The 22447-nt window shown below is 40.9% G+C and overlaps 1 protein-coding gene across 1 annotated transcript in view; it reads left to right on the forward strand.

Annotated features, from left to right (window-relative positions):
• Window positions 1-22447, forward strand: part of gpr158b (G protein-coupled receptor 158b) — a 67219-nt gene that overhangs the window by 30547 nt on the left and 14225 nt on the right. Inside the window, exons 4-8 of the mRNA XM_077535640.1 lie at window positions 1336-1547; window positions 1910-1978; window positions 13646-13755; window positions 15140-15378; window positions 19785-19923. Of these exons, the coding sequence (XP_077391766.1) occupies window positions 1336-1547; window positions 1910-1978; window positions 13646-13755; window positions 15140-15378; window positions 19785-19923 (769 nt within the window). The remainder of the gene's footprint in view (window positions 1-1335; window positions 1548-1909; window positions 1979-13645; window positions 13756-15139; window positions 15379-19784; window positions 19924-22447) is intronic.

Genomic DNA, 22447 nt, shown 5'->3' on the forward strand with positions numbered 1-22447 from the left:
ATGAATAGTTATATTGGTTAGTGTGCTTGCTCTATAAGCAGCAAATTCCCTGTTTGAGACCAACTTGGTTTTTTTCTCCCCCTCCTTCTTCTTTCATCTCCCTTCTTCCCTCTCCTCCCTTCATCCTCCATGATTTTTTGTGGAGCCGTTTTGTTTGAAATGTTTATTGAAGAATTGATGGCTTGCATTCAGAGGCGTGCTCCAACAGCAGACTGCAGTCGGCTCGCTGGGGGCGCGGCAATCACACGGGGAGAGGCGGGGTTTTACTGAACCGGCCGTTTTACTTCCGTATTAGAAAACTAACCAGCAAAACACCTAATATTTCTTAAAAAAATAAAAAATAAATCATTATATGCCTATAGTTAACTGTTGGAAGAACTTAAAATACCGTGGCGTTATCCCTTTAAGGTGCCAGCGGGAAAAAAATATTTCATGCCTTGCCAAATCTCCACCGCGACTATAAATAGCAGTTTGTCAATAAAATTGCCTTAAGTGCGCCACTACAGAGGCGCTAATACTCCTTACGCACAATCTGACAATGAGAGCCCCACTGCCACCTACTGTAGTGGAGGTGCAATTAACCTTTAGTCTATTATGGGGGGGGGGCATGGGGTCAATGTGCCCCGCCCCCAGCATTGCACCGTTCCCCCCTTGGGGGCCCCACTATATGAGAAGTACTGATGGGATTATATGGGACCAGAGACTGTTAATTGGTATTTTTTTTTCATCTCTAAGCGCACTAGGAATCCCAACAGAAACATAATTTTATCAAGCACAATTTTTCAGAGGTTGCTGCAGATGGTTAGTGAAGGAATTTGAGGATTTATCAGCCTTAATAGACTAACTCCTAATCAGGCCTCAACAGACGTGTTGCCGAAGGAATCTGTTTTATTTGTGTTTTGAATCTATTAGAACAAATTACATTAGAAGTAACTGGAGTATCCCACAGAACACTTTCAGATGTGTTGGAAAAGCAATCTGGGAGAACAGACTTGATAAATCCATTCAGACATGATTCATTAAAAATGCAGTGTCATGATGCTTTATACTCTTCTCTCTCATCATTCCTTAATTAAAGCTTTAATTTGTCCTCATTGTAATAGCTGTGACATTTTTTGATTTATTGGACTAGTGAGTGCTACATTAACCAATTAACCAATCATTAACCATTAATCATTAACCAAATCAATCCACTTGTTGAAGTGTCACTACAAATACAAACACAAATTGCTTCAACAAATAAAAAAAAAAATAAGGAAAAAATCCTCAAAAGGCCCTTGTGTCCATCAATACATCTGCATTTAAATTTCTGACTAAGCCCTCTTCTGTTCTCAGGTAAGGATCAGGGCTATCACAGAGACAACATTTCTGATGTTGCCAGTAAGTGCCTTCCTTGCCGGGAGGGTTGTCATTACTGTAGAGACAACACGCCTTGCCTCGCCCAGGAGGACAGCGGGCTGCGGCTTGCTGTGGCCTCTTTCCAAGGTCTGTGCATGGTGTTGGACTTGGCCAGCATGGTTGCGGTCTACCACTTCAGGAGAAGTAAGGTAAGACACTTAGCTTACCTATAGCGGCACCCCCACATATATACTTGCCAACATACCGACTCGTAGCCATCCACTGTACCTTGCATCTACCAGTTTACTGACCCCAAATCCCTTTGACGAGTCTTGCAATTTACTTAAACCCATCTACCAACTAGCAACCTACAATAAATACTCATTTACCAGTAACCTTCAACCTACCTATCGACTAAACCACCTTACAACTTGCCCACATGTATATACTTGCTGCCTCTCCTCATCTACACCTACCAAATATTGATAGTACTGATGCTTAGTAATTTGAATACACTGGATGCTCTAAATATTGCTTCTAACAAGCCAACTCTGTCTTTCCTCTTGTACAGAGTATCCGCACTTCTGGATTCATTCTATTGGAGGCAATGTTGTTTGGGGCTTTACTGCTGTATTTCCCTGTAAGTAGATGTAAATGCTCATCCATCAGTGGGTTATTGCTATTGTTATTGCTTTTTTTTTTTTTTTTTTCTCTTTTTTTTTCGGAATTTCGAGTTACCATGGCGACGCAATTTCCCAAAAACCCCGCCAAAAAGTCCCATAGGAATGAATGGAGAAGGGGGAAAAACATCGACAAATTTAACACCTTTTTCGAAGCCACGCTGCGTGCACATACATTGGCCGACCGAGACGATTTTTAGCTCATTTTGTTGCAATTTTTCCCATCTTTAGCTCTGTGTCAAAAAAAATTTTAAGAAATGTAAGCGCTCCCTCCTGTGCGGGTTCAAAGACAGGGTGTGAAATGAAGAAAAAAAGGGGTAACTTTGTTTGCATGTATGGGATATCACAGTTAACACTGTGACAGCGACGCAAAAAAAACAACAACAACAAAAAAAAAAGGTTAGAAATGCATGATTGACAGTTTTTTTTGTTTTTTTGTTTGTTTGTTTGTTTTTTTGTTTGTTTTTTAAAGGCTGATGTAGCCCCCCAAAAAATGCTAGGTAGAAAAAAAGAAGAAAAGTGATAACTTAGAATCACAGCAAGGCTAGTAAATAAAAGGGACAAAAGAGCACAGCAAAAAAACTAAGGAAGCACAAGACACAAAAATGAATGGACTCTTGGGAATTAATATAGGTCCAGGATATGGTAGAATGCAAGACAATCTGACAACGGACAGATGTGCAGACTACTTATATAGAGATGGTGAGACTCTGGTGGAGACAATCACCATAACGAGGAGACACAAGAGCAGGAGGTAAAGCATTTGAAAAAGAGAGGGATTAATACAAAATAAAAGCGAAGATGATAATGTGAAAGACAGGACTAAAATGGAGAAGGCTTACTACTTAGCTTATGCTAATTTAGCATAAACGATGAGACATAAAACACTAATAGTCGGAAACATTTTAGTGATAGATGGAGTTGAGTAGTCATTTAATGAAAAACATGCAACAATATTAAATAACGTAATAAAATGACAACTATATTGCACAATTAAAGCAAAAACTTCTGCCGATGGAACAGAAAAAACAAGACTTGGCAAGATTACCTGATTTTTTTTTTGGGGGATTTTTTTTTGGGGGGATTTTTTTTTTAAATGCCAAATGTAAAGCTACTATATGGAGGATTTCCCCCCAAAATATCTTAACAGCCTTTTTATTTGACCATTTATGACTGAAACATATTCTAATTAGTAGATCAACATCTTCGCTGTTCCCAATGGGTACTCCGACAAGCCTCTGGCCAATATTATTTCGGAAGCGTCCGGTCCGAATCCTTCGAATTTCCCGCCCTCTGTCTGCGGGATGTGACGTCATGCACGTTCTTGTCAGTTGTTTCCTGTAGTCGGGACGACGGAACTAGTACAGATTTTCACTGCCCCAGACACCCGCAGTTACTCCGCGGAAGGCTGCTTAAAAAAAAAATGAAAACAATGTCAAGTGCCACGAAAAAAAACAACTAAACTTGATAGTGACCAACGCCGGGCAAGAACGAGAGTGAACATTGGTTTGACATTTCAGTGTTGGAGAGAGTTGAGATTGGACTTGGATTAGAAAAGTGATTCACAGCTGGCTTTCTTTCTACTCCAAAAGGTAAGAAGCGAGTATCTTGACATTTAGAAGAAAATGTGTTGTTTTCAAATAGCAGTAACCTCAAGATCGATCACTTCTCGGTCGTAACTATTGGGGTGAAAGTGAGGTGGACGGCAACATTTAGCGTGAAAGGGGCGGCAAAGTTGAATGTAATAGAACAGAATGATTTTATGAAGAACAGACGTTCCATTCCGCAGCGTTTCAATCAGGCTAAATGTTGCCTTATTTTCCTCCGTGAAAACAGCCTATTGTAGCTACATTATGCTAACGGAATGTGAACGGTACTACTGAATGGCGATAACATTCACGGCCGTATCACACTAAGTAGTGAATGGGTCTATATGTTTTTCACAATCGTCAATTTCCATAAATGACAGCCCACCTTTCGGCTAACGCACAATGACGCTAGCCTGGGGGCGACATACACTAATAATGACTAGAATCCGGTTGACGTCCGTCGAGCGGGGTGACTACAATATGTAACTGCATATTAACATCGGAATGAGGTCCAATTAATTGACGTAATTTGCACATCGTTTTGGAGTACAGCACAGGACTGGACTTCGACCGACTAAAGCAATATGATCTGCACGTCCCGTGGACATCGATTGTTTAGTGGGGATCGAGAGTCTCATTCCGTGAAGTGGCCAGCTTTGTATAACATTATAAAACTTCTTACCTCTGAAAACATAGTTTCATTGGATATGAAGAGCCCAGTCTTCAGTATTGAGGTCGTGCACGTACGAGTGCGCGCAGCGTGTACGAGCGTGCAGTTTGTTTTCGGCCACAGGTGGCAGTAGAGATTTGAAATTTTAAATCTTACAGAGAGCTGCTTTAAAGGGGGGAGTAAAAAAAATAAAAATATTTACAATAATATGTTCCATGCAGCCCACTAGTCTAAACACTGTATTCTATTTGTGGAATATGAGTTAAACAACAAAATCCACCTGTTTTTTAGTCCAACTCAGAGGGCAGACATTTTGCCACTAAAGTCCACTAAAAATGTCATAATCAGAGCTCAGGTAGGTACCAAACCAATCACGGCTCAGCTTCGGAAAACAGGTGAGCCCTGATTGGTCATTACCTGTATCCTGAGCAATTGTGAGATAGATAAAAATGGGTGAATTTTGCTTCAGAACTCATATTCCACAAACACAATATTAATCAGAATGTCAAGTTTTGGGGCTGCATAAAACATATTATTGTTAAGAATATTTTTGGGTTGACTTGCCCTGTAAGTATATGTCCTTTTCACACTTTATCTTTGTGTGTGTGTGTGTGTGTGTGTGGGGGGGGGGGGGGGGGGGGGGGGGGGGGGGGGGGGGGTGTAAACAGTTCTAACTGTTGTTCCTTCTTTACAATACTACTTTCTATACTGGCACTTTTCCTAAACACCTAAAACAGACACAGCACTAAATATTTGGTTTCCAGTTGCATCATCATGTTTGAAATTATTGTTGATGAATATATATGGACATGAGAAATATCAGCATGCATTAAACTAAATGCTAATTAGTTTCCTTTGAAGTCAGTATCTTTTTATTCCCATGAGTATGCACTATGAGCATATCTCAAAGTGTTTGTGCCTTTTCCATCATTTGTGTACATGTAAGAAAGAGTATGTGGGTGGATGCCAGTGTGCATCATCCACATGTAAAGCACATTTAAGTCTGTGTGCACAGTTTACCTGAGGTGTTTTCTCAGAAGCACCTCTTGAGCTTGGAAACAGATGGACCACATTTGCACATAACAGAGAGATCAGAGAGAAACTAGGGATTCTCTCCATTTAAATACCTCTTGAAGTATAAAATGTGAACTTGTGGTTTGCCATTTTTATTCTGTAAATGGAAGCAACAGCAGAGAGAGCTTTAGAATGTTTGGCAATAAAGACCTGTGCTTCCTTTTTCTTATTTGGAGTGTTATCTTGCAAAAGACAATAAGCACCTGTTATTTTTGTTGCTGCAGAAGTTCACGATCACGTGACAGATGAATTGGAGTTTTCTTCCATCCATTCTGTTCCCCCAGTTGCATAAAAGATACCAAAAATAGCTTCCCCCCAAATATGCTTCCACTCTCTTATGTGCACAACTAGGTGGGTGTCTCCCTCTCTGTGCTCTTTTTTTTTTTTCCCCTGCACTTCCTATCATCCTGGTACCTTTTAAGTATGTCTCTACCTTTCCCAAGGTTCTCCTTTCAAGCACTTCCCTCTTCATCTTACCTTGATGTCTGCCTCCTTGCCCATACTGTTAGGCTTACACCAAAAATACAGTTTGCATCTTTCCTGCTGTCTTCACAAGTGTCCTCAGCCAAATATGGTGCAGCTGCTCCATTCTGGTGCTCGATGCATTTTTAAACACTCCATCAAGTTCTAGTGCTGCTTGTTTTAAAAATACAGTACATCTGCTGATTAATTGATGGAGGAAGCATGGTTGGTTAGGTGCAAACCAAAGAGGGCCATCGCCCCTCCATGGGCGATATAAAAAATGTGCCTTTTTATTGTGCAGTCCCCTGTGACTGAGTGGATGCAGGAAGCACGGCAAAAAGGGCGTGACACTGTTTGCCTGCTTGACTCCACATCTTTGTGTTTAGCATCGAGTGCCAAAGACAGAAAGAAGGCTAATTTGCAAAGGTGAGTTATTGTTAGGGGTCTGTCATGTGGCAAAAAGGGCTGCAATGGAGCGGATGGTTGCTATGAAGACAGAAAGTGAGAGTGACAATATGCAAATGCAAACAACAGGTTAGCATGAGGACTCAGAAATCACCAAAACATTATTGTGAGGCTTTTTTTTTTGGACTTCAGATTCCTTTGTTTCCTGTGGGGCTCAGTCTGTTATGTTCTTGGTTCTGGACCTGTTTGTTTTTCTGTTTCCTAGGTGAGTATTGGTGGGCGGAGCCTCCTGAGTTGGCTGGCACCTGCTGTTAATGTTAGTAAGTGAGGTTTGCAGGCGCAGCTGTGGCTGATGGGAGGTATCTGGTACCACTGTTCGTGGTGTGCATAGATACTGTCAGCAGCAGTGACAGTTTTGACAACCAGTATTGATACATCAAGCTCACCATTAGATCTGCTCAGTCCCAGTTGCAGTCATGCCATATCGCAAATCGCACGGGAACCTAATATTCTACAACAATCTCGTTGTTAAGTGAATCCGGTTTGCATGGGCAGGACAGCTAATTCATCAGTGTACTTAAGTTTTTAACCAGTAGCCGCCCACGTACACTCAGGACAAATCAGTTGCATTGATCATGAGCCTACTCACCCGTATTGAGGGCCTTTGACAGCATGTTGTGTGTTCACTGCAACAGCTTCCAAATGCAAACGCCACACCTAGAATCAATTCCAGACCTTTTAAACGGTGTATTTTATGACAGGTTAATGATGAAAGGGCCCATGTTTTTATTTTTTATTTTTAGCAGCCTTCTGAGCCAATTATCCAATTACTTTTGGTCCCCTGAAAAAGAGACCGCTATATTTTAAATAGTTGTAATTCCTAAACTCCTGCTCCAATTTGGATGTCAATACTCTCAAATTATAGCAGTCTGCACTTTAATTCAATAATGATTATATGATTGTATCCTGGATATGTTTTCGTCAACAGCTAAAATAACAAATCTTGTGTCATGGTCCAAATACTTTTGGGCCGAACTGTATATTACGCTAAAACTCTTTAGCTGACTGAATGAAAGCGGAAATCAAATGTTTGTTTGTGAAAGGAGGAGGAGACCGAGAGAAACTCGAGGTTCATTGTGATAAACCTGGTACCGACCAGGTTAAGGTCATAGAGTCTGTTAATATGGTAACTGACTGAGATCTTCCATTATCTCTCTTTATGAAACATGCTAGAGTTCCCCCACTTTGTCTGGTTTGAATTACCTCGCTTCCTGAAACGAAAAACTCAGTTTCCTGCATTTCAGGGTTAACGGTCTCAGGTTTCTCATTAAACCTGATTTGCGAAATGGACCCAAGTGGTGTATTCCATCAAGACGGATTAAGGAAAAGCCTGTCTTATTTTGATGAACCCGGCTCATTTAAATAAGAGTTCTGTTCCATCACTATGGGTTATATAAATCCCCAATCAGTAACCATGGTAATTTATGCTGCAGAAAAGCCTGGCTCATTTCAATAAACCTGGCTCATTTAAAATCAGTGTTCCATTCCATCACTGTGATTTATGTAAATGCCCACTCAGTAACCATGGAAATTTTGCTACACAACTAACCTGCTTAGTTTAGCTGTGTCCAAAAACAAAAACAAAAAAAACAAACCGTAACGTGGATTTCTGTGCTTGTGTAGTTCCTGAAATTGTATATATATATATTTTTTTTTTTAAGAGCTCAGAATTGTTCATTCGGTAGTCTTACCGATTCAACGTCTTATCATCATTGCTCTTTTTTTTTTTTTTTTTTTTTTTTTTTTTTTTTTTTTGTGTGTGTGTGCGTGCGTTTGCGTGTGTGCGTTTGCGTGCGTGCGTTTGCGTGTGTGCGTTTGCGTGCGTTTGCGTGCGTGCGTGCGCGTGCGTGCGTGTGCGTGCAAATACGTATAAATTTATACTCATTAATTCACCTAAAGCCTTATAAATATCCCATTACCCTTCGCCTTAACCAGGTACTTCAGAATCTTGCCAGAGTCGTGAGGTATATTTTCTTTTGTATGACATTGTATTTGATTGACACTTATGCACATTTAGTTTATTATAAGATCTAATTTAGCTAGTACTGAGGACTCGGGTTCGAGCCCAGGCTCCGGCCTTCCTGGGTGGAGTTTGCATGTTCTCCCCGTGCCTGCGTGGGTCTTCTCCGGGTACTCCGGTCTCCTCCCACATTCCAAAGACATGCATGGCAGGTTAATTGGGTGCTCCAGATTGTCTGTAGGTGTGCTTGTGAGTGTGGATGGTTGTTCGTCTCTGTGTGCCCTGCGATTGGCTGGCAACCAGTTCATGGTATACCCTGCCTACTGCCCGAAGCCACCTGGCATAAGCTCCAGCACCCCCGCGACCCTTGTGAGGAAGAAGTGGTTAAGAAAATGGATGGATGGATCTGCAAAAGCTCATCTGTCTCCCAAAACAGCTAATCTATGTGTCAAAATTTCTATGTCAATACAAGTAGTCAGTGCCCCCACAATGCATCCATCATCTCTTTAGCATTCTGTGAGCACTGCAAGAAGTCAAAATCATTAGATGTTTTGTCACAACAGCAGAGGTGCCACTAACAAAATCCAATTATATATAAAACTGAAAGGTAAAAAGGATTTTACAAGAGCAGTTTTCAAAGTTTGCGGTTTGAAATTGAATGGAAATTACAACACTTTATTCAAGTTATTTACACACTAGAGTGCAACAAAAGGAAGTATAAGCTGAATTCTGCATATTTATGAAAAACTAAAAACTACAATTATATCTAGCGTAAATGAAGAACCAAATAGTGTAACCCTTTCACTACACAGTACATTCTGTAGAGTAAATTTGACTCTATTTAGAGTGGGACCGAATAGACTCAGTTTTAGTCATATTTAGACTTGGAAGAGAGTAAAAAAAATAAAAATAAATAAAAAATCTAATTTAGCACACTACCCTAGACAGCAGTGTTGAGCTTTGCGTTTTGAGAGGATGGCTGGCTGAGTGTACCAGAGAAGAAGAATTCCCCCTTGGATGAAAAAAAGAGATGAGAGAGAGAGAGAGAGAGATATGCTGTAGCGCGAATGTTTTCCTCTGTTAAGAGCAATAAAGTACAAGCTCGTTCCACACCCTACTGTGTCCGGTGAGTGGTGTAAGACTTGCATCAATTATTTCATGTAATAAGAATTAAAAAGTCCATGAAAATGATCTCACCACTTTCACTGTTTCCTAGATCAATTGCTTTAATTAAACTAATTCATATAGAAGTTACACATCAAATGTAATTCCAAGATACCTTATAATTATTATCATTATGAAGTGCTCTGCATAAAATGAGGTAAAAACAATATAGTCACATAAAAATGCCTTCCCAGTTCCCACCCACATGGGCTACAGTGTTCCCCCCTCTATTCCCTCAATCAGTGCCCAACCCAGATTGCTGCTCGAAGCTCCAGCTCTTCTGCTGATGTGAATGGAGCTGGCGGAGGTCCCCCACCTGTGGCAGTGGCCTTAGTCTTTTTTTTTCTGGTAGCTACAATGGTGGGCAACATATTTACAGCTCAACACCTATTTTGTCTAATTTTTTTTAAAATATATTTTGTAATATGCTACTTGCCAGTCTGGAGGATATTTTTATATTTCACCTTGACCTGTTGCCATGATCGCTTTTGGCTGCTGAGATGGCTCCTGTTGAGATGTAACAGTGAAGAATGAATATGTAGGTCAATTTGAAGTGCTTTACATAAAATTGAAAATTAATAACACAATTAATGTGTTATACACATCTAGCATGAAACAATTGTAACTTATATATATATAAATATATATATATATATATATATATATTTTTTTTTTTTGTCAATGCCATTTCCCTGACAAGGCGAGGTAAGGTAGGACTCAGACGCAGGCGTAAGGTAAGCCACCAAGGCAGCAGGTTTATTACCGGCCAACAGGGGTCTCCTCTCAAGCGGAGAGGAGAACAGGGAGGCAAAAAAGTGGAGAACAAAAAGCGCTCCACTCGGGAGGAAAAAACAGGCAAAAGGTACTGGGGACAACGAAAAGCGCTCCGCTAGGGAGGAAAAAGGGCACAAGGCAAAAGGAGTAACAAAAGGCGCTCCACTGGGGAGGAAAAAGCACAAAAACAAGGCAAAAATACGTGGCAACATGAACGAGGACATAAGGACTGTGGGACGCTTCCATGCACTGACTGTGACACTTCGGCACTGAGGGGAGAATGCAGGTGGCTTTTATTGCAGTAGGTGATTGGTGGCAGGTGGTGATAATCAAGGGCGGGGACCGGTAATTATGGCGCGGCAGGAAGGGCAAGTGACCTGGGGTGAGAGGAGAGTTAGGATTTCAAAGTAAAACGGGAAACAGAGACACAAAAATAAAAGCATGAACCGCCACGCCTGGTGGCGGCGTGACATTCCCTCATCTTATTGAGAGCAGCAGTATTGCCTTTTTTGGTGATTTCTGTCTTAAATTCCTCATATAGCTACATCAATAACTTTTTGTGAGAATACTGCTCTCGTTTTACTGCCTTTTGACATGACTGATCGCCATTTCGCTTATCGACTCACCAGGGCTTCTTATCGACCCCGGGAGCACCCAGAAAGCACGCCTATGCAAGTCCGTCTTGGGTTAGCCTTGATTAGACACGACTGGATGGAGTTAGTGGAACGACTTGGCGCTTAGTTCAGAGATGGTGTTAGCTGAAGCCGTGCTTTTTTTACATGAGCCTGGCTTACTTGAACTGCGTTGATGGAATACCACCCAGGTTGTACGGTAACCATGCCAACAATTGGTAACAACTGGAGTTGCTGGAGATTTTGATGTCAGCCGAGGGCGATGCAGACTTCGTTCCACCTCACGTCACTTCATCCTCGAATAGACTCACTGTTGCGGCAGAGCAACCCATGCAGTGTGGCGGCTCACAACTCACCATGGAGGAATGTGTTTTTTCACTTGCTGTTGGGTTTAGCATTTGTTAGGTTGTTTGTGTTTTTTATTTGCTCTTATCTTTTTTGTTTTACTTATTTTTTGTGGGGTTTTTTTTCATTTGTAGTTGTGTTTATTTTATTTATTTTTTTGTTATTTTGCTTCGTAATTTGTTTTTGTGTTTTATTTGGTGCCGTATTTAGTTTTTGTTGTTTGCTTTTGTCTTCTTAATTTGCTGTTGTATTTAATTTTTCATTGTTTTGCTTTTATTTGCTGTTGTGCTTAATTCTGTTGTTTTATTTATTTCTTATTTCTTGTATTTTTCATTTCAGCGCCCCATACATAACCATGTTTTGGTAAAATCACCAATCGATTGTCACAATAATCTGATGATACTAACGTATGTTTGTGTTCATGACCATTGTCTCCTATACTGTTATATTACACATGTGAGAACGTTTAACAGCAAGCCACATACAGCATATTATAAACATTCTCAAGTCACCATGTCCGTTCACATTCTCCTAGCAGACACAACAGACTGTATTAACAACATGCAGCTAAGAGATGACAGCAGAAGGTGTAAGGCATGAGGGCAAGTTTTTCTCGTATAGTCACCTACGGGAGACTCGCCTTCATGTTCATGTCATATTTCTTTTGCGTGAATTTGACAGAAACACGACTGAGGCTGAAATGTGCAAGGAGATAGAATGTGTATGTTGAAGTGCATACTACTACTGTAGGCTATGTGTTAACATTTTGACCTTGGGATTAAGTTGCCATTTTCCAGTGGGAATTTAAAGTGCAGCTCTTATAAGAGCTTTGGAATCTGTGCATCTGAACTCTGAAACTGATATCTCAATGAAAGGAATAATTACATAATTTCTCATGTTTGACTTGTTCGGAGTAATTTCTCTCCTTGTTGCAATATGTTGTTGGACAACGTTGTTGAATACAGTGTTCCCTCGTTTTCCGCTGGGGTTAGGTTCCAAAAAATACCCGCAATAAATGAAATCCACGAAGTAGTTAGCTTTATGTTTTACAACTCTTATAAATGTTTTAAGGCTCTAAAATCCCCGACTGCACAATTTATAAACTTTTCTCATTGAGGCATTTACATGTTCTCACATTTCTCTCTTGTTCAAACATTGACAATGTTCAAACCTTCATAAATTTTATAAAATGGGTATATTACTGTAAAAAAATATGCAAAATTGCACTTAAAAAAAAATCTGCGATACAGCGAGACCGCGAAAAGTGAACCGCGTTATGGCGAGGGAAGACTGTAATGTAAAATGGAGTTCCCTTCTTGGCTGCAACTAACAGAGGTGTGGACGGGAGAATAGCAGCACCTTGAAAGTAGGGTTGGGCGGTATTAAGATTTTAACACCGTTTCACCATCTCCTCATGCTCGCTCGCCCTCTCTCTCCGGTAATGATCCTTCCGCAGGTTCACCTACGGAAACCTTGTTACAAATTTTACTTCCTCTAGTATAGTCAAGCTGATCGTCTTCTCGGCGCACCGCCGGCATCCGGGCCGGCCCCGGCGGGGCCCATCCGAGGCGCGCACTGGCGCGCAACCTTCCCACATCGTCCCGACGAGTTCACGAACAGTTTGCGCATAGTTCACGATCCGGTCGAACATTTGAAAAATTTTGGCCCCGACATGACACGCAGTCACGACGGGTTTACGCACACTTCATGCCACTTTACAACTAGTTCGCGCACAATTCGGGCCACAAAATCGTGCATTTGTCAGCCTTGCATAGCCACACGGGTCTCCCAGGCGGATGAGCGAACTCACGCCAACCGGCACCGAAGGCAGTGACAGTTCCACTCACCTGGAGCACTCTGCAGCGGTTTCTGCTCCAGCTCGCTTCTCCACAGCGCAATCCGCCAGGGCCCTGCGCATCAGCATCGCACAATTATCGTCCCCATGCATAGTCTGTATATTGCCTCGTCGACATCTACCGGCTCATTTTTTTTTAATCGGGCCCGAAGCCAAAATACTGCCAAATTGCAGAAGCGGCTCCTTTTTTTGCGACCAATGTAGTTGCATCGGGAGCTGCTCGGCTAGCTATCTTGTCTTAGCTTGTTCCGGTTCATAGAGAGTCTGTAGAGTCTACAGTGTATTGCAATTTTTTTTGTCTGACTTTAAGTCACTACCTAATTATGTGCCGATGAGGCCTACAACTAAACCAGTGGTGGCGAGATCCGGTCCTCGAGGGCCGCATTCCTGCTGGTTTTGGATATTTCCCTTCTTCAACACAGCTGATTCATGATCAGCTCATCAGCAAGCTCTGCAGAATCCTGATAACGAGCCTGTTAATTGGAATCAGCTGCACTTCGAGTAGGGAAATCTATAAAACCTGCAGGACTCCGGCCCTCGAGGACCGCAGTTTGCCACCCCTGAACTAAACACTGCTCTAATTGTGTGTGTGTGTGTGTGTTTTTGATGGTGTGAACTGTGTTGTACCTCCCTGCAGGTCATGATACTCTACTTCCACCCTAGCGTGTTCCGCTGTATCCTCCTGAGATGGGTTCGCCTGCTGGGTTTTGCAATTATGTATGGCACCATCATCCTCAAGCTGTACAGGTAAACTACTACAACCTTTCATTGATAACTTAAGGGAAACTATTACCATATTTTCTGCACTATATGGCGCACCTAAAAGCCTTTAATTTTCTCAAAAAACGAAAGTGCGCCTTATAATCAGGTGCGCCTTATATGTGGCTCAAGATTGGCTAAGTATGGCTACCATAGTCAGGGGGCGTCACCGAAATAACAACAGTTAGAACGGTAGTACCACACCTGAACAAGGCTGGGAAATATTGTAGATATGGATAGTAACGTTTTAACAATATTGAGTTATTGTTATATAGTTAATACGGAACCATATTGTGACTGCACTACCGGTAACTTGTTTTGGGAGTGAACAAAGTTGTCAGAATGCCGGTTTGTACTCAATTACCGGTCATAAATATTGACTGGCTCATCTGTTTTGTTCAGATTCCCTTTAGCACAGCTCCATCTATTGCAGGGGTGGCAAACTGCGGTCCTCATGGGCCGGAGTCCTGCAGGTTTTATAGATTTCCCTACTCGAAGTGCAGCTGATTCCAATTAACAGGCTCGTTATCAGGCTTCTGCAGAGTTTGCTGATGAGCTGATCATGAATCAGCTGTGTTGAAGAAGGGAAATATCCAAAACCTGCAGGACTGCAGCCCTTGAGGACCGGATCTCGCCACCCATGATCTATTGTACGCTTAATGCAACCCCAGCCACTGCAGTAGCTTCTACTCTATGCTCCTTATAATGCGGTGCGCCTTATAGTGTGGAAAATACGGTACTTGAATCCAAAACTTTTGCTGGATACCGACCAAACCAGCAAATTTAAAAATCTCACTTTTTTTTTTTCTTTTACATAATGTTTATCTATTGCTACTGCCAAATGAAGTCTCTACTCAGACACACTCTTGTTTCTGTGTGAGTGCTTGGAAGACAGGAGCAAAAGGTCAACCTAGTCAGAGAAACATACCAATTTGATAATCTTCTGAGCTGGCTGTTTGGCTGTGAAGTACGCCCTAGGGGGAGACCTCTTGCAAGCTGCTCCTTATTACTTTGACTGTTTGCATAGCGTCAGTTGATGATCTTATCGCTAACACCATATGGTTCCTCATCTCCTCATTTTGGCTCGAGTCGAGTGTCGGATTTTTCTTTTAATTCCCTTTACATAAGATGCTTTGACATCATGTGGATGCATTGAATAAAATGCATCTACCACATGAGCTCCATGTAAAATTTCCAATTAGCTAAATACTTATTAGTAAAAAAGCAAATGGATTTTCTTTAATTTAGCACGTAATCCCTATTTGTTGCTTTAACACCAAAATGAATCTAAGTGAACATCCATTAAAAAAAAAAAAAAAAAACCAGTATGTATTTTTGCATTCACTTATTCCTCTCCTTTGGCTCCATCCAGGGTGTTGAAGGTGTTCTTGTCACGTACGGCTCAAAGGACACCCTACATGACCAGCTGGAGGGTCCTGAGGCTGCTGACGATAATCCTCTTGGTGGTGTTGTGGTTCCTGGTGGCCTGGACCTCTGCAGTGTGCCAGAATCCCGAGTTGAGTCGGGCCTTGATCACAGCCGGCTTCTCATCGGACGGGCTGCAGTTTAGTATGTGTCTGCTAGATCGGTGGGACTACATGATGGCTATTGGTGAGTGAGTTCAACGTCACAAAGTACAAAGTGTATGGAAACGTAATCATTATGTTGGTTCAACATCCATTTAGCATACAGTATGGCCTAATCCCATTTATTATGGAGGGTACAGTATGTTTCTGACACACCTGCAGTAGGTGAAAATTCTCGATATAAAGAGCCCATACAATTAGTTTATATAGTTTTACTCTTCTGACATTCTTTAAACATATTTAAACTTGTTAAAATTGTTAAAAACATTGTTAATCTACTATAAAAGATGCAACCAAACAAAATTGCGTTGTATTTTACAATGACAATAAAGCTGCTGTTGCTGCTTCTTCTTCTTCTTCTTCTTCTTCTTCTTCTTCATGCCTGAACGCTCGCACACAGACTCATCAATGTTATCCATCCATCCATTTTCTTGACCGCTTATTCCTCACAAGGGTCGCGGGGGCTGCTGGCGCCTATCTCAGCTGGCTCTGGGCAGTAGGCGGGGCCTGGACTGGTTGCCAACCAATCGCAGGGCACACAGAGACGAACAACCATCCACACTCACACGCACACCCTAGGGACAATTCGGAGCGCCCAATTAACCTGCCATGCATGTCTTTGGAATGTGGGAGGAGACCGGAGTACCCAGAGAAGACCCACGCGGGCATGGGGAGAACATGCAAACTCCACCCAGGAAGGTCCGAGCCTGGACTCGAACCGGAGATCTCAGAACTGGGAAGCGGACGTGCTAACCACTCAACTACCATGCCGCTCTTCAATGTTATATGTAATCAATAAGGAGTATTTTCGATACATTTCAATTTTTGGGGTGTTAACACTTGCACTAAGGAACTGAGCGATAAAAGAAAAAGGGGCTCAGTTTCTTAGAGACCCCAATATTAGATTTGGCAGAGGCATATTTTGTTAAATTACAGTTATAATTAAAAAAAAACAAAAGTTTCCTCCCGTAAACACATTCAGGATATAATATACATCATTTATTTAAGGCAGTGCTTCTCAAATAGTGGGGCGGGCCCTCCCAGGGGTGCGTGAGGCTTCGTCAAGGGGGGCGCGTTTGACCTCGGGGAACAGGCTTGTTTATTTTTATTTTTTTACTGTCTTAGAATAAAGTGCAATTGCACCTCCAGTACATTAGGGGGCAGTGGTGCTCTCATTGGCAGAGTGTGCGCAGCGAGCATTCGCTCGGTGGTGTAGTGGTTTTGTTTGCACTGAGCATGCGCTCTTTGCACACAGCACAGAGTATGAATATCAAGTGTCGGCACGGAGTGTAGCAGACCCTCAAGTGACACCATGAAAAAATATTTAACAAGAATGAGAAGACAGGCGGAGAGAGACGGCGATAAAGAGACAAACGAAAGTCGCCCGGATCGTATGCCGAGTAGTCTTGGTCTAGTAGTAGCTATCCAGTAATATATACATATCAGATCTGTTCCTTAGCTATTCTTAGTGGCGTAGAAGAAGAAAATTTAATGACAGATAAAGAGTGTTTTTCAAGTGAAGGCAAAACAAGCTCAAGGGAAACAAACTAAGGTCGTATTTTATTTCGCGACTTGTGTAAAATAAACACATAAAGGAAGGTCAGATAAAGACTTGATTTCTGTTTTTCAGTGTCCAATTTTAAACGAGAAACGGCTCGTTCTCATTCAGTTGAGACAGCAACACTGCCTCCCCGTGGACGGAGGAGGAACGGGCCTAAGACACGTGAAAATCTCGAAAACAGCGTGATGTTTGGCTCAAAAATAAATGCGTGATCCACAAACCCTCTTTCGACAACTCGCAAACAAAAGTCATGGAAAATGCACATACAAAATTTAAAAAGACGTGAAAATCCCGAATATATTTGTGCATCTCAAAAACACGTGAAAATCAAGAAAATGTTTGTGGATCTAAAAAAACAAAACGTGAAAATCACGAATATGTTTGTGGATCTCAAAAACACGTGAAAATCAAGAATTTATTTGTGTGAATATTTTTTTTAGACAAATCTCTCCAGATATGTATGCGGGTGATAGCAGCAGTAGCATTTTTATTTGGAGAAAAATAAAAAACACCACCTGCCACGGGTTTTGTGGTGGACAAGTGACTAGCATATCTTACTCAGTCAAGTGCCTGTCCTGGGTTTGAATCTCAGCTGAAGTTTGCAGTTGCTCCGTATGCAGTTTTGTCTCAGGCTTGCACCCACCTTGCAAAAACCCAATTTTTAGACTAATTGAAAATTGTCTACAGGTTAGCATGTAAGCCATGTTTGCCTTGATGTGCCCTGAAATTGACTTGTGACCAGTTCAATGTATACACCACCAGTGGCCCACGTCAATGGGAAGAAACACCAGCTACATCTTGTTTTGTATGTTTACTAGGTGTTGGTATCAGGCTGATACTAGCCTTATTTCAATACATCAGGTACTCATGAACTTAAGGCAAAAAAAATAAAAAATCTGACACTATTGTACATACTAGTGAATTAATGAAAGAAATTACTTTTATTAAAATTATCTGTCATTGTGATAACAATGATAAATAAGTACTAGTATCAGTACTACTCTGTATCAGTAAGTAAAAAGTGTTATCAAACATCCCTAGAATTCTTTGCTTTTTTTTTAAAGCATGGCTTGCCCACAGTTATGCTATAATATCAGATATTGTTGCTTCCTCACCACACTAGAATGTAGGCCCTCCATTGTTAATATTTGCTGTAGGATACAGAGAGAGCAAATAGTGATGCCCTGAAGAAGAGCTTGAAAGATGGGCTTTCAGTGGAGCGACTGACGTTAAATACAATACAATATCACCATATTTGTATCTGTGTAGTGCGTGCAGGACAGGAAATGAGGGAGCCTGCTAGTTGCCATGACAACCATTGAGAACACACTAATGTGTTGAGGCTATGCTTGGAACAGGAAGTCCCTCACAAAGCTGCACCTGAAAACTCTTGACTGAAGTCATACTCGGAAAATTAGCTGAGTGATTTGGCCTTTGTTATAATATTGCCAACGAGGGAACGCTCATCTGTCTGAAAACAAATACATCTTTTTTTTTCCGACTACAACAATAGTCTTGAGAATATCAGCAGTAAACAAGCATTTGTTTGATTTGTTGCGCTTGCTATCCTACAAGAAGAGCTCCCCGTGCATCCTGAGACTGAGCAGCATGCAATTTAATGATTTATAGACAAGATCTATTCATGACTATTAATAGACTCTGAACGATGAAAACAATTTATGGACTCATAGATCTGATGATAGAATTGATAGTGCCATTTGGAGTCTGGAAAGCATAAATCAAGACTTTATAATCGCTGCTCTTTTGTCGTTTTCAAAATGCCATTCATACAGTACTTCTTCCTTGTTTTCACTTTGGGAGATGTGTAGGCAGCATGCAGCAACTCCAAACTTAGAGATTTCAAATACCGCATTTTCCGCACTATAAGGTGCACCGCATTATAAGGCGCACCTTCAATGAATGACATATTCTAAAACTTTTTCCATATATAAGGCGCACCGCATTATAAGGCGCACCTTCAATGAACAACATATTTTAAAACTTTTTCAGTTTATAAGGCGCACCGCATTATAAGGCGCACCTTCAACGAATGGCATATTTTAAAACTTTTTCCATATATAAGGCGCTACAGTAGAGGCTGGGGTTACGTTATGCATCCATTAGATGGTGCTGCGCTAAAGGGAATGTCAACAAAACAGTCAGCTTGGTCAGTCAAACTTTATTAATAGATTACAAACCAGCTTTCTGACAACTCCATTCACTCCCAAAATGAATAAACAGCTGTTTTAATATTTTTTCTGAGGTAAAGTATTAGTATTAGCTAGCGATCCAAGATGTGGGATCTTCTGCGCATGCGCGTCACCGATCGTGCATGGTCACCGATAGCGTCTTGACAGCGAGACCTGTTGCGGCTCAATATTGATCCATATATAAGGCGCACTGGATTATAAGGCGCATGGTCAGCTTTTCAAAAAATTGAAGGCTTTTAGGTGCGCCTTATAGTGCGGAAAATACGGTATATGTTTTATTGTGTTTCTAAAATAGTCCAGAATAACAAAATAGTTTGCATGCTCCTGTGCTTGCGAGTTTTCTCCAGGGACTCTTCTGCCCACATTCCGAAAAAATAACCCCCCCCCCCCCCCCCAAAAAACAAAAACAAAACAAAACAACAACTCAAGACTTAAATTGCCCAAAGTGTGAATGATTGTTTATTTATATGTGCCCTGTGAGTGACTGATGACCGGTTCAAAGTCAGCTGTGACAGACTAATATTCACCCAGGACAAAGGCTTTAGAAAATGGCTCCACATTGCATCTGAACTGAAACAATTGCATTGATTTGGACAATCTAGTAAACGCAGTGAAAAGATGTTTCCATTTCATTCCAATTCCATTTCCTTTGCTTCCCAGCTGAGTTTCTATTCCTGCTGTGGGGTGTTTACCTGTGCTACGCTGTCCGAACGATTCACTCAGCATTCCACGAGCCGCGCTACATGGCGGTGGCCATCTACAATGAGCTCCTATTATCGGCCACTTTCCACATCATCAGGTGGGTTGCAGAAAATTGCAATGAATACTATTGAGACTACACTTAAATTGATTAGGAAAATTATACCGTACGATCAAATACCAAAGTTTGAAAGAAACAATTTCAAGAAGCTGGTCAGCTTGAGATTTCTTGGGTACCAGTTGTTAAGTAACTCACTAGTGGTAGCCGCTAGGTTTTGCTGTCTGGATTTCTCTTCATTACGGTGTACATTTTGGGACATCCTCGGATAATCAGCTTTCAGAAATAAAATATAAAGCAACAAGTCTTAGAAACAAATCTGTCACATTTGTACAATTACAGCATCAGTTCTTAGATATCAGCATAAGTCATTAACTATCATCAAAAAGATTTGACTTAAAAGGGAAAGTCAACACAAACATTTTCTTTACAATAATTTAAACATGTTATTCTGATTAATTTATTTATGGAATATGAAATAAGCAGGAAAATGCACCCGGTTTTATCAATCTCAGGTGGTGGCCATTTTACAATTTGTTGTTGACTGAACATGACATCAAAGTTGCTCTGGGCTCAGGTAACGACCAATCATGGCTCACCTGTTTTCTGAAGTTGGTCTATAATGAAGTCAAAACTTTCCCAGGAAAATATCGGTCAATGGAATTGTATGTCTCACAATCAGGTTTCCACATGTGCTGGAAGCGGTGCAGTCAAGAAGAAAGAAGATAAAGGTTACAAAACGAAGTGAATAGACAGTTGGAAATAAAATCACATTTTGTAGGAATATTGTCATTTAGATTGCACCTGTAAATGTAGTTATCTGAAATGATGAATTTGTCGTGTTCCTGTTGCTTTTTCATCTCACATCTGATATCTGAGGGTGTCGTAAAATGTACACCATACTTTCACCTGCACAGCTTTCCTTCTGCTCATTCATCCATGCGTCATTAGAGTCTCGGCTTTGAATGTGAATCAGCTTTTGATAGTCTTCTCTGAACCTGTTGTTGAGGTTCATCCTTCTAAAATTAGTCAAAAAATAAATAAATAAATCACCCTATGCCATCAAAAAAAAGCAACTCACACACTGAATTGATCCCTATTGGTGCTGACTAAACTCTTGAGGTGTACTGTAATCTTTTGTAATATATCACGTTACATTTCCTACATTGTGCATCCACTGCATCAGTAAGTGTCCAATAACTTGTTTGCAATGAAAACATTATCAATCTCTGCACTGATTAGCCAGTATTTGATTAATTAAAACCTGGTGATGTAGTATTTTTTTTAAATGGTGATATTTAACAATAGCAACGAAAAGTCCACACAAGATATTATGAATGTTTATTTGTCTCCCAAACCAAACATTATATTTCTATCCTATCCATCCTCTTATGATTTATTTTTATTTATTTTTTTTGTTGGCAGACTTGACATCATTAGTATACAGGATACATATTCTCGAGTAACTTTTTTTGTCCTTCTCTCCTGATCTGTTTACTTTTCAGTTATGCGCCCTTTGTTGTCCAATTCATCATTGGTTTGTACTTTTGTCCTTCTTTGTAATGTTCTTAAAACCCTTGTTTTGTTTCTGATTGAGTTCAAATTGGCAAACTGACCTTGTGTCTTTGGAAATCAACCAGTCCTTATTTAGTGGAGATGAAACTTTAAAAGCTTTCAGTCCAAAAAAAAAAAAAAAAAAATCATTTGTCACACATTCTCGTACAAAAACTGTGATTGGAAATGTTTTGCATGAGGTGAAGTTCAGTGTCATCATCAGAGTAAAAAGGGAAATATTTGTTTAATCCATTAAGAATGAAGGCTCCAGCGGTCACGCAGTCATTATTGCTGTCATCTTCATTGTGGTCATAAATCAAGCAGCTCTCACTTGTTTTGGGCACTAACTTTAAACTGTTTTGGCTCTGGTTTTGCTTCTGTAGTCCAAAGATAAGACTGTTCGGTATATGACTCACACATAACGTATAGTACAGCAGACACATCAGGCAGCCATTAGGCAAATGAATTCCAGTACAAACATGTTGTTGAAAGTGACATTAAGATGACTTTGATCTCTCTTAAAAACACAAACAAAATGTTCAACACATCCTTAAAGCGATACTTAGAAGACTTATAACTCATTTTTCAGGATGGGGGTATATGCCACGGAAGAGGCGGGACTTCCGTGATTTTGCACATGAGCTTTGATTCCAGTCCGGGTTGCGAACGCGCAACCGAGGGGCACAAAGTCGGAAGCACAAGTATTGGGACGCAGACCACACATCGCAAACCGAACCGGAACCAAAGCTCATGTGCAAAAACAGTCCCGCCTCTTCCGTGGCATATACCCCATTGGATGCAAATATCTCTGGCATCTTATTCCCTGAATTTTCTTTTAAACCGATTTAAGTATCAAAATAAAAACATACCGTGGTGAACGCCATTATCCTGGTAATGTGATTGTGATAAAGTGCGTAAAACGAAAGCCGCCTTTGTTCATTTCAATTGGTGTTTGCTGATGTAATGGGCAAGAAAAAGACCTCTCCAATCCCCAATACTGAGCCAATTCTGT

The sequence above is a fragment of the Festucalex cinctus genome, chromosome 1 (assembly GCF_051991245.1).
Source record: "Festucalex cinctus isolate MCC-2025b chromosome 1, RoL_Fcin_1.0, whole genome shotgun sequence".
NCBI classification, from domain to species: domain Eukaryota; kingdom Metazoa; phylum Chordata; class Actinopteri; order Syngnathiformes; family Syngnathidae; genus Festucalex; species Festucalex cinctus.